At 37.8% G+C, this 12,852-nt stretch overlaps 1 protein-coding gene across 1 annotated transcript in view; it reads left to right on the plus strand.

Annotated features, from left to right (window-relative positions):
• Window positions 1-2,642: 2,642 nt before the first annotated feature.
• The window catches only part of LOC134656982 (small G protein signaling modulator 2-like), a 100,446-nt gene continuing 90,236 nt past the window's right edge, over window positions 2,643-12,852 (plus strand). The window contains exon 1 of the mRNA XM_063512547.1: window positions 2,643-2,975. Within this exon, the coding sequence (XP_063368617.1) occupies window positions 2,951-2,975 (25 nt within the window). The 5' untranslated portion in view covers window positions 2,643-2,950. The remainder of the gene's footprint in view (window positions 2,976-12,852) is intronic.

The raw sequence follows: 12,852 nt of genomic DNA on the forward strand, positions 1-12,852 counted from the left end.
AGTTAAAATCTCCTAAAATTAAAACGGGCCGAGGAAGAGAAGAAATTATTTGTTCAAGCTCAACAAAAATGGATGATGATGGATGTGGAATATATACAGAAATGATACAGATGTTATTTACAATGGCAGCAACAATTGAAAAATTATCGCTATGAGATGGAAGATGAAACGGTGAAAATGATATGGAATTTCTGACGAGTAGAGCTACTCCGCCCCATCCGCCAGGACGGTCCTCTCTGAGACATGAATATCCCGTAGCTCTAAGAAGAGCTCCAGGCTTGAGCCATGTCTCAGAAAGGGCAAAAACAATCGGTTGAAATTTATTTAATAAATGAATTAAATCTTGTTTTTTATTTATTATACTTCTGCAGTTCCACTGCATAATTTTGGCCATTATTTTTAATAGTTAATACAAGTTCTTCAAGCATGGGGGCAACGTGGGACGGTATTCTTACATTAGGCTGAGATAAATGCTTAATTAATGCTTGGATTTCCTCAGCTACTGATACATTATCTTTTTGAGACTCCTGCTGTAGTGCACAGCCATTTTGAGGAGATGGAATGATACATTCTTTAACTAAAGCATTATGAGCTGCTACATCATACCCTATTATGTGTTTTTTGACTGTACGTGGTTTCAAAAATGTTGTCTTTTTATAACTATGTGACTGCATTGTTGTACCCGGGGCTGGAGTATGGACACTGCGGTGTAAATTTGACTGAGACTGTGGAGGTGATTGTGTCAGAAGGACGTCAGCAAATGATTTTGAAACAGCTGGATGTAATTTAACAGCTTCACCATACGAAATACAATTGTTAGCCATAGTTACTTTAATATCCTTCTGTCTCTTATGCTCCGGGCAAGCCCTGTTCGTGGCGAAATGAAAACCATTGCAAAGGCAGCAAATGGCATCTTCTTCCTCCACTGAACAGGTATGACCGGCATGCAATTGACCACACTTAAAGCACTTGGGTCTGGATCTGCAATTAGTTTTCGTATGACCAAACTTAGTGCAGTTGAAGCACTGGATTGTGGGAAAGATATACAGTTCAACAGGCAGCGAGTTGTAGCAAGAAAATACCCGTTTTGGTAAAACTTGACCATCAAAAGTTAGGACAACTGTTTCAGAGGGTTGCCACGAAACGGAACCATTAACTGTAACTCTATGGTTCAAGCGCCGAACTTTAAGAACTTTTCCGCACCCAATGGGCACGGAAATGTTAGACACTATTTCCTCCTCGGACCACTGCGATGGAATACCACGAACTAAGCCCATGCGCGTTACTGTAAACGACGGTATGTATGCTAATAAATTTTCTTTGTCAAGTTGAGGATTGGTCACAAACAAATTAGCATCAATATGATTTGCAAAAGCCATAGAAATTCGAGTCCTACCAATACGTTTCACACTGCCATTTATTATATTTTTGAAGCCGTTTTTTACTAAGAACCTACCAAAAGACACCGGGTGCAGGGACGAGTTAGGCTCAGTATGTTTTAATTGAACATGCACCGTAAACGGTGCAACATCAGATGATGAAAATAAATTTCTGCCAACTTTTGGTGTTTGAATATCAGAAACTACTTTATTTGTGTTTGTGTCAGGATTTGTAATAGAACGAGGTTGGGTCTTCTGTACAATTTCACACTCGCAAACATATTCCCCAACATCATTACACTTTCTCTTTTTTTTACACTCTTTGCACCTCTTGTTTCTATATACCTTTCTTTTCAAATCATTCGTATTACTTACAACAGATGTATCTGTGTCCATGCTGGATTCAATTTCAACATTAATAGCAACCTGGAGGTTTTCCCCTCCAGGGTCGGGAGGATCATCCTCCCCCATTGTAAATAATTACAAAAGACTTACCTAATATGAGTGAATGTTACAATATATACAGAAAACAACAATATTTACATGAAATACTATCTAAAATATATACAAATTACCAATTCACTGATCTTAATCTTATAATAAATTGAATTAAATGAACGAGAAACCAAAACACACAACCGCCACGTTTCACGTTTCCCGCGCTTTTTTCCATTGCCATTTGATTGCCATAGTGTCATTCGCCTTGTCAATGTCAGTTATGTTTGAAATTATGTTGAAATGCGTTAATTGCATAGAGTAACTTATATATACTGAGAGTTAATTGCATGTGCATCAAGTGCATGTAGAGTGTGTTTACTTAGCCGAGTAGTTTATTTCACAAACAAAAGTGCTCCATCAAATGCTGGTTTTTTCGCCTTTGTAGGTACCTATTAGGTTACTTTAGATAGGTTTAGTATAGCTAATAATCAAGAGCTCGTCGAAGAGATTATTTACCTACCTATTTATCACTTTTCTGAGCGAGAAATAAACTGTAGGTACTACTGCGTACTTTGTAATTGTAATTACATATTTGGTTCATGTACTTACAAGTCCTCCCTAATGAAATGACGACTTTGCTTGGTAAAAACTAGTAGGCGTACATATAGGTACATACTTTATAACTACAGAAGGTTCTATGGTATTAACTTACCCTCACCCTATTTAAACCCCCAATTACGAAACCCCAGTTTATATAAACGACTTAGTTCCATTAATTACAATAAAAGCTAGTAAGTATGACTTTGCTGAAACTTGTCAGTTTTACACGTTTTACGACTTAACGCGTATCAGCTGAAAGCCATAGCTGGCTAGCCTGTATATGTATAAAGGGGAGGTACCTACAAAGATGATACTACGGTTAGGCAGTCAAGCCCTTATCACTTGCGTGGAACCACCGGCTGCGCGCGGCGCGGCATCGATTTTTCTACAAAACAAGCCATTTGTAACCACCCGCGGCCTGAAAAACACGTCACGGAGGCATCAGTGGCTCCCGACAGTGTTTATAAAACGTAAACATAGAGAGCAATGTGAATATCTGGGGGAAAATATGCAAAACTACTCATTGGCTGAAAATGAAAATGGCGAACCAAAATAAAGGTAAGTTCTCAATACATTTTCTTTTTTTATGTAATATTTAACTACCTACTGCTTAATTAAATACCATTTTCCTGCCTAGAACATAAAATAAAGATGTTCTATAGTTATTTCATAATGTTTTATAATTAAAGTATTTGTACGAAAGTTAACTTCGCGTCTGACATTGTCATGATAAGAGGGTGCGTGGGTGAAAATCGGCCATGTGATGTTTCAGTCGTGTTTTTATGGCATTGAGCGATAACAAACGCCTGATGGAACCTTAATTGTATGTAATGGGGTTTATATCTTGGTTCGTTTGACGGTAGTTTAAACTTTGTCGTTTACCGGCCTGTTAAAAAGTAATTTGATGAAATCTAACCCATTACGCGCACGTAAAATTAATTAAAAAAGTTAAAACGTTTACTTCTTATTTTTTAATTTCCGGCGTTTTAATATCGACGGAAATACTGATCGTACAAAATGATTACAAAAGCGTGTAGGTAACTTGATAAGTATAGCGTTACATATACTACGTCTTCGTGTAGGTATAGTAAGATATGTATGTAGGTAGTGAAGCCTCCACGATATCTTATCGATTGTGAATACAATTTGTTTTGCTAATGTTGCGCCCGGCAGCGGCAACACAACAAGTGTTCGATTTATGTAAATTTGGAAAACGCATGTTTGATAAGTAGGTACGGTGTACCTATACTGTATAGGCAACCTGTTAACTGCACGATATTGAGTTTTTGATAAGTATTATTTATTACCTATATTTTGAATAAAAAATCATTGACAATAGTCCGTACCAACTATGGTGCTAATATTTTTTACAGTAGGTACATATGGGGCTACTTTTCCGCACTAGTGCGTAAAATAGCACTTTTCGTGCGTATGTCGAAACTTTAAAGTGCCATAGGTATGTACTGTAAAATGTTGTTCGATACACGTGCGAATAGGTAATTCGCAACTCGTGTCGATTTAAAACACTCCCTTCGGTCGTGTTTTAATTTATCGCCACTCGTTTCGAATTTCCTCTTTTTCGCACTTGTATCGAAAATAACTATTACAGTATATATGGTGCTACTTTCCCGCACTAGTGCGTAAATAAGCACCTTTCGTTGATATGTCAAATATTTAAAGGGGCATATGTACCTACTGTAAAACGTTGTACGATACGCGTGCGAATAGGTATAATTCGCAACTCTTGTCGATTTAAAACACTACTCCTTTCGGTCGTGTTTTAATTTATCGCCATTCGTTTCGAATTTCCTCTTTTCCGCACTTGTATCGTAAATAACTATTTAAATTTTTATGTAGGTACCTATATAATTAGGTATTTCGACCTCTCAGATCCCACGATGTGACGTCCATCACCATAAGCGTTGCGGCTCATATGAGCCGCGGGAGTCAACGGGTTTGTGTATATTTGGCTAAAACCTACCTGCCTGCTTTGTTCAAATAAATATTAGTCGCACCTAAACGATGATAATACCTATATACATTTCAATGCTATAGGTACCTTCCGAGTTAAGTAAATATAGTACGTAGTTCATAATAATTAACAATAAACATTCTGAGCACTCGCTGCCTTAGAAACTTTTGCCATTTATAACACTTTACGCAGCACTTGAGCACATGAAAAAGTAGTAAACTTAGTAATAATTCTAATATTTGAAAACCTATAATGGGATTATGATTTTTAGTGTACCGCACAAAACTTTGTTCGCGGTACACTTATGGGATTACCTCGGTCTTGTTTTTCTTAGTAACCTTATTTATAGTTCGTTTTTTTAGCATTAGAAATAAGGTAAACAATCTTGATGTGTCTTTTAATTGAAAAACACATTTTAAAAATAAGTTACGGTAAATATGTAACAATTATGAATCTAATACGGTCTTTTATAGTCTTCTGCTTTCATAAGTAATAGTTATTGATTTTTAAAAAGACATGTCAAAATCGCTTACCTACTTTCAAGTTCTTTCTAATACTAAAAAAAACGAACTATAGTTGCGCCAAAAAATCCAATATTTTTTGCGACAACATCAATTCTATTTATTAAAGGAAAACGCCGACCGGGCGAAGGCCGGAAAGTGTATAAATAAACAACTAAGCCCTCTAACGGGTACCGGAACTATCTACTACCTAGAACATTTCAAGGCTATGTTTTTGTGTCATATACCTATTACCGCATTTCTTAAAGTCAGTTAAAACTACAGTTTAAACAGGCTACGAGAAGATATGCCACCGGGCCAAGCGATGGAATCCTCATACATCAAATTAATAAATCTTTCATTTGGCTTTGCCATAGCCGGGTAAATAGACATAGGTAGTTAGGATTAAGGCACTAGTCTAAAACAGCCTTATATACAGGCTGACACTTCAATTATGATTGACTCAGAGGGCCTACCGCGAACCACGTTCGACGTGGTGCCTCCCTGTCACACTTACGTACGAATTTACAAGTGCGACAGAGAGGCAACACGTCGAACGTGGTTCGCGGTAGGCCCTCTGTCCTCTATTTACACACTTAATCTCACACAAGCGACTGTTCTTTTTGACTCTAGTAGCTTGGGTAGGGGTGGTGACCACAGAACATATATTATTAAAGAGGTTAGAATGGCTATTGCGACAGTTAGTATCGGAACCGGTGTCGCCGCTCGTTCCTCTCCACATTTACTAACACTCGCGCAACGGTAGTGAAAACTAGCTAGCGCCTTGTGTGCGTGGTGAATGGATACGCCTCCTTTAAACAGATTTGACGTCTGGCTTCTTAACTGAACGTTATTGTGGCGCAAAAAGGCATGTGTAGGTACCAGGGATCGGATACCGGTATTTTTTGTATGGGAACGGAAACGGTATTTTTTCGTTCTTTGCTAATTACTTCATTTCTAATTGGGCAATCTAATAATACGAAGTCGTTACTTAAACACACAACTGAGTCCTACATTTCAAGTATAAAATAATTCGAAAAATATGGTTATTTCGATGTTTTTGCAAAAAACCGGTTCCGATCCCTGGTAGGTACTTCATTTTCGGTCAGCGCGGGCGAGTAGCATGCGAGCGTTTGCTCAAAACCCCGCGGCGACACGTACCCTGCTCGCATCGCCATTTTACTGTGGTGGTCTCAAATCATTGCTTTTTGTTAAGAACAAATATAAACATAGGGACTTAGGAACCCATGGTACCAAATGGAAGTAATAAAAAATCTGTTATGCGTGTAAAAATCGGACGTTTTCTCAAAGCACCCAAAACGTTTTAATATGAAGTGGACGTTATGCAACGTCCACGTATGACGTCATGACCCATTTACATGAGGTTTTCCTTAACGACCTTAAGGAATGGAGGAGATGGAGGAGGAAGGAGTATTGTAAAATGCTATGTCCCATTGAAGAGGAGTTCTCTTCTTGTGTTCATTTCATTAGCAATTTCTCTTCATAGAATGGTATATTTCGAATGCATTAAGTATAGTTGTGCTTCTGTGTAGGTTGTAGGTAGAACTGTAGGTCTATGATGGCCGGCTCTTTATCATTTGTCACCATGGCTGTCACGTTCTAACAAATATGTAAGTGCGAAAGTGACGCATAGCATGACAGGTGATAAAAATACGACCATGATAGCTGGTCTGGTAGAAGGCATGATTTTAGTTAAAACCACAACCAGTCGGACCAATCTGTATATACTTAAAACCTTTGTTGATCATATCAGAGAAAAACGAAAATCGAAATTTCTTTATCCGCCTCTCTATCTCTTGAATATGCAAGAGCGATAGCTCCCTGACATCGAACAAGTTAGACGTAAACGAAAATTGTATTTAAGACTTTTTAGATATGTTCAAATAGGTATAAATACTTACGGCGCGATTCGGGAAATGAATTAGACATTCACTAGATATGAAATAGTAACGATATGTGACGTTCCACGGCAAAAGGTACCCTATGGTGGTTGGCGCTTACGCTATTATTAACGCAGCTCCAATATTATTGCGGCCACAAGGTACCTTTTGCCGTGGAACGTCACATATCGTTACTATTTCATATCTAGTGAATGTTTAATTCATTTCTCGAATCGCGCCGTTAGTCCTTTTTCATATGCAAAAACCATCATCTAAATGTCCGGTTTTTATGCATGACTCACCTGCGAACGCCTAAGACGTCGTGATTAATTATTACGGTAATTATACTAATTATGCCTGTCTTGTAGGGCAACTGGCGAGGAAAAATTGCGTACTCCAAGCCCCAGTCACTGGCATCAATCTTGTAGAGTACGTGGACTTAGATAAATGGATTCGGAGGAACGTATGAGCAACTTTAATCTTACTGAGCAGTGACTGCTCATAACGGAACGATGAGCATTAGGCGAGGGATTGGGTGCTTAAGAGGATAGGCCACGACCGCTTATCCATACAAACGTAGTGCTCAGTTTCCTCTCTGGATATCAACATAATTAAAAATATTTGTTTTATATCAACCACAGATAGGTATGCCCCAACGTTTATTTTTCGAATTTTGAATTATTCTAAGCACCGTAAACTCGGGTTACTTTGACCCTTTGAGTATATAGCCTAGGCTATATAGGTACTCAAAGCTTTGACCCAATGTACACCTAATTTGTACAATAATCAAAAAATGAAAAAAGTCTAACATAGGGGCATAGCTATTCGCTCCGTGCAAAGCGGGTGGTTGGGGAAGCCGAAACGATCGCAGCGCTTGATGTGGCCAATAATGACAAGATTGGTAACCGTGTTTCTGTCAATTCCCATACTTCTCAGTTATTTTAGCTTTATAATCATACTTACGATAAAATGGGTCACGATAGCTATTGTGTGGTAAACTGCAATAATACTGGACGAAACGGTAATAGTAAATTTTATATATTTTCAACGCCGAGCTAGATATTAGCCTTTTATACCATATAGTACTATTCCAGGCTTAACAACGTAATGGCTAAACATTTTATCTAGTCTATGTCAACACAGAGTTTTTCTTGTATGTTAATAAAATAGTATGGCTAATACAGTGTTGTAATATTAGTTATTGAAAGCCCATCAAAAGCACACTTTTGGCATGTAGGGTTATCTGTCGTCTGTCACAAGTCACACAAGTGTCACAACAGACATTGTGCGGGAGAACATAAATTTTAACATAAACTCGTCGGACTCGCCCATGAAGGGTTCCGTATTTAGGCGATTTATGACGTATAAAAAAAAAATTACTTACTAGATCTCGTTCAAACTAATTTTCGGTGGAAGTTTACATGGTAATGTACATCATATATTTTTTTTAGTTTTATCATTCTCTTATTTTAGAAGTTACAGGGAGGGGGGGGGGGACACATTTTACCACTTTGGAAGTGTCTCTCGCGCAAACTATTCAGTTTAGAAAAAAATGATATTAGAAACCTCAATATCATTTTTGAAGACCTATCCATAGATACCCCACACGTATGGGTTTGATGAAAAAAAAAATTTGAGTTTCAGTTCGAAGTACGGGGAACCCCAAAAATTTATTGTTTTTTTTTTCTATTTTTGTGTGAAAATCTTAATGCGGTTCACAGAATACATCTACTTACCAAGTTTCAACAGTATAGTTCTTATAGTTTCGGAGAAAAGTGGCTGTGACATATGGACGGACATACAGACGGACAGACGGACAGACAGACAGACAGACATGACGAATCTATAAGGGTTCCGTTTTTTGCCATTTGGCTACGGAACCCTAAAAAGGTCAAAGTTTTTATAATTGCAAGCATCGTACGTATCCCCAGGAAGAGGATCACTGAGTCATCAAAACATAGTGAAACATGCGTTTTTTTCATTGAAACAACAACGAAGGAAATTGACCGAATAATATAAAATACTTACACAGATGATTCTTACTGTTTTCACTAAAGCAAGCAACCAGGTGTATTTAACATTAAATACGAATAGATTCCGCACATTGTTAAGTACATTATAGTAAATATATTTAAGGAATAATCCTTATTTTATTGCGCTCGCTATTTGACAGCGCCGACCACGTTGCGAACGTTAGGCGGCGCTGCCATCGTGCACGGTGCCAATAGGTTAGGCTGGGCAAATTATGTAAACTTATTTTCCATAATGGCAATATCCAGCGAGGAAAATGAGGACTACGTTTGTATGGAGTAGCGGCCGTTCCCTTTCCTCTTAACGTATGTAACGTATGTTAGCGTAGCGTCAGTTGCGCACGTTTAAAGTTTAAATTACGATTATTACGAGTAAGATGGGATTAAGTTAAGGGTGTTTTCATGAGATAAAACACAGACAGTACTTTAAAAGTGAGATTAGAGTCATTCTAACATTCATGTTGTAGACAACATGAATGTGTTTACAAAATGCTTTTGCCTTGTATAAGTTGTATAGCAGCTACCTCAATAAAATTTGGAAAACTCGGGAGTACACCGCCAATTTTTTTAGCAGAGTCTTGAAATATACAGAACCAATTATGCCTTTCTCAACATTTTTCAGAAGTGGGACATTCTCGTGAAATGTCTACACAGCCGGCCTAGCCAAGGTTACAATCGCTATCGCTTCGACATCGAAACGCTTTGTGTCTCTATCACTCCCCCATATTTGTGCAACAGTGACAGTTGCGTTTCGATCGCTACGAAGCGTAAGCGATTGGCAACATGGCTACGCGGCCTGGAACGATAAAAAAAATCGCTTTTGTGCCCCTTTAATGATGAAAAACCGTTACCTTTATATTTAGTAATAGGTATTTGGGTATAATGGGTATATATTACCAAAGTAGAAAAATCACCACTCCAAATAATGCTGAAAGGTCAAAACATGGAAGGGGTTGTCCGATATAGACTTTATTACTGTGTATTATTGTTACTACAATTACTCCTAATACTTAGTCAGAAACAGAAGATCCTTCGGGTTTTCTTTAGCCATAAGCTCTCCGGTTCGCTGGTTCGCATATAGATAGGAGCTCCCGAGCACAAGTTGTAAAAGTAGTTGTACATTATACCATCAACATTAACAATCTCGCAACATTTAAAATATTGCTCATTCCGCCTTAAAAAATGACCTAAATAGATATCTAATTTCCGTCGCCCGCTTTCACGACATCCGCTAATTTTTTCTGTGATATTAGCAGATATTTCAGCGGCGATAAGATCGTAATGGCTCAGCTGTTATTAGAACTCGAGTCTTGTGAGTCGAAATTGGATATAATCGACTCGTTTAACTGACTATCGAATCTTTTTCGAACCTTATTTTGATAGTGTACGTACCTAACTTAAAAGGACTGAGATATAGAGTTTTAAAGGTTCTCAATTATATAACAAAAATAGTCGCGTTTATAATAAGGCTTTGTGTATCTAATAGTAACCACACTGTATTTGAGCGTTAACGCGTGAACTTTGTATGTAGCTTGAACGTATGCCAGCTGTTTTATAAGTTGGTACCTCAAAAGTGTTTTCTTTTCCTATAATTCGAAAATTGTAAGTTCTATTAAAGGTACAACTTTGTAAGCACGTTCGCTGCGTGATAAAAACAAGCACAAAACAATGCAATCGCCGAAAAAAGAGTAGAGCGACCGTTATTCTCCAATTTCGGGTAGGTTTTATCAGATTTCAGCTGTTAAATAACTGTTCTTTATGAAACGATGAAAAGGAAAGTTTTCATGGCAGGTAATTATGTTTTGATCAGATTTGTGTTGTTGTGAAATATCTGAGTTGTTTATGAAATAATAGGAAAGTTTCTAACTTTGGCAACAAAACAATTAAAATAAATAAAAATGCTGTTGAAATTCCCACGAGACACCTGCACGTGACACAAAAAGCGGCCAAGTGCGAGTCGGACTCGCCCATGAAGGGTTCCGTATTTAGGCGATTTATGACGTATAAAAAAAAACTACTTACTAGATCTCGTTCAAACCAATTTTCGGTGAAAGTTTACATGGTAATGTACATCATATATTTTTTTTAGTTTTATCATTCTCTTATTTTAGAAGTTACAGGGGGGGGGGGGGGGCACACACATTTTACCACTTTAGAAGTGTCTCTCGCGCAAACTATTCAGTTTAGAAAAAAAAATGATATTAGAAACCTCAATATCATTTTTGAAGACCTATCCATAGATACCCCACACGTATGGGTTTGATGAAAAAAAAAATTTTGAGTTTCAGTTCGAAGTATGGGGAACCCCAAAAATTTATTGTTTTTTTTTCTATTTTTGTGTGAAAATCTTAATGCGGTTCACAGAATACATCTACTTACCAAGTTTCAACAGTATAGTTCTTGTAGTTTCGGAGAAAAGTGGCTGTGACATACGGACGGACAGACAGACGGACAGACAGACAGACAGACATGACGAATCTATAAGGGTTCCGTTTTTTGCCATTTGGCTACGGAACCCTAAAAACCGTACAAGTGCATCCTGTCCAATGCAAAATGGGAGCTTCTGCACATTTATTTATATGTATGTATATTGTATATTGTAAATACGAAAGTAAATTTCATACCATATTAAGACCAAACTACTGCTAAGTACCTTTCTAGAGCAAAGTACTGGATCGAATATACTTAAGTGTAAAATTCACTCTCCGAGAGGGAGGGATATCCCAAGCCGGAAAACCCATATATAATGTTTGTGTAATTTACGTTTTTTGTATGAAGGGGGTATCAATTCACGGCCTGGGGCCCGTTTCTCAAGAGATTGTAACTTGTAATACAAGAGGACGTCACTTTTTGACAGCTGTTGTTAGAAAGGGACTTCCACTTGTATTACAAGTTACAAGCTTTGGGGTCATCCATTAATTACGTCACACGTTGAGGGGGAGGGAGGGGGTCAAGAAAATGTGACATGTTGTGACACGGGGGAGGGGGGAGTCACAAACATTGTGATGTCACTTTAACTTCATCAGTAACCGAAAATTAATTTATATTTTTTTATTCGCTGTACAGTTAAATAATGAGATTTTGGATGTAACTTTCGTTGTGTTATAAAATTACTAATATTTATATATCAAAAATATTTTATTAGTAAAAAAATAATGCCGAGTTAATATTGTCGATTTCGTTGAAAACAAAATTGCCTAAAATGTGACGTCACACCAGGGGGGGAGGGGTTTGCAAAATGTGACCAAGTGTGACAAGGAGGGGCGGAGGGGTAAAAAACCTAGAAATTCGTGTGACGTAGTTAATGGATGATCCCTTTTGAGAAACGGGCCCCTGAGCGACGCGTCGTAGGTTACATTTTTATTTTAACTGTCTTTCAAAACAGAGGTATCTAATTAGACAGTTTAATTAAATTGCATATTTTTAACCGCACTCGCAGATGACCAAGATTAAGGCTCATTCTATTTAATTTGATCCTTAATGGATAGTTATCCGCTTTTTCTGTATGTACAGTCAGTTGCAGAGAAAAGGTACCCCCTCTGCATAGACGTTTGAATGCAAAGGTGCTAAGCGAATAGTATTGCTGACTGTACAAGTACATACCTAACCCGTATTTGTAAATCGTCAGGTGACAAGCAAAAGTCACTAATTACTATAAAATATTTAAACAAAAATCAACCTTCTTTTCGTACTAATATGTGACGTTCCACGGGAAATGGTACCTTATGGCACCTGGCGCTTACGTCGCATAGCACCGCAATTGTATTGGCGCGGCGTTAATAATAGCGTAGGCGCTAACCGCCATAACCTTTACCCGTGGGACGTCACATATGGTTCACTATGGCTATGAACTTGTGGTGGTACTTAATATAGTGACTTTTGCTTGTCACCTGACGAAATAAACCATTTTGTATTTTGTAGGTACAACAGCGCTGAAACTTTTTACTTGTTGTTCCAGTAGGTATCCATTAGGGAGTGTCTAATTGTTTACACGCTTTCTCGGTCGCGCTCGGGGCGTAAATTACTTTCTTT

This window comes from Cydia amplana, chromosome 19 (genome assembly GCF_948474715.1).
Source record: "Cydia amplana chromosome 19, ilCydAmpl1.1, whole genome shotgun sequence".
NCBI classification, from domain to species: domain Eukaryota; kingdom Metazoa; phylum Arthropoda; class Insecta; order Lepidoptera; family Tortricidae; genus Cydia; species Cydia amplana.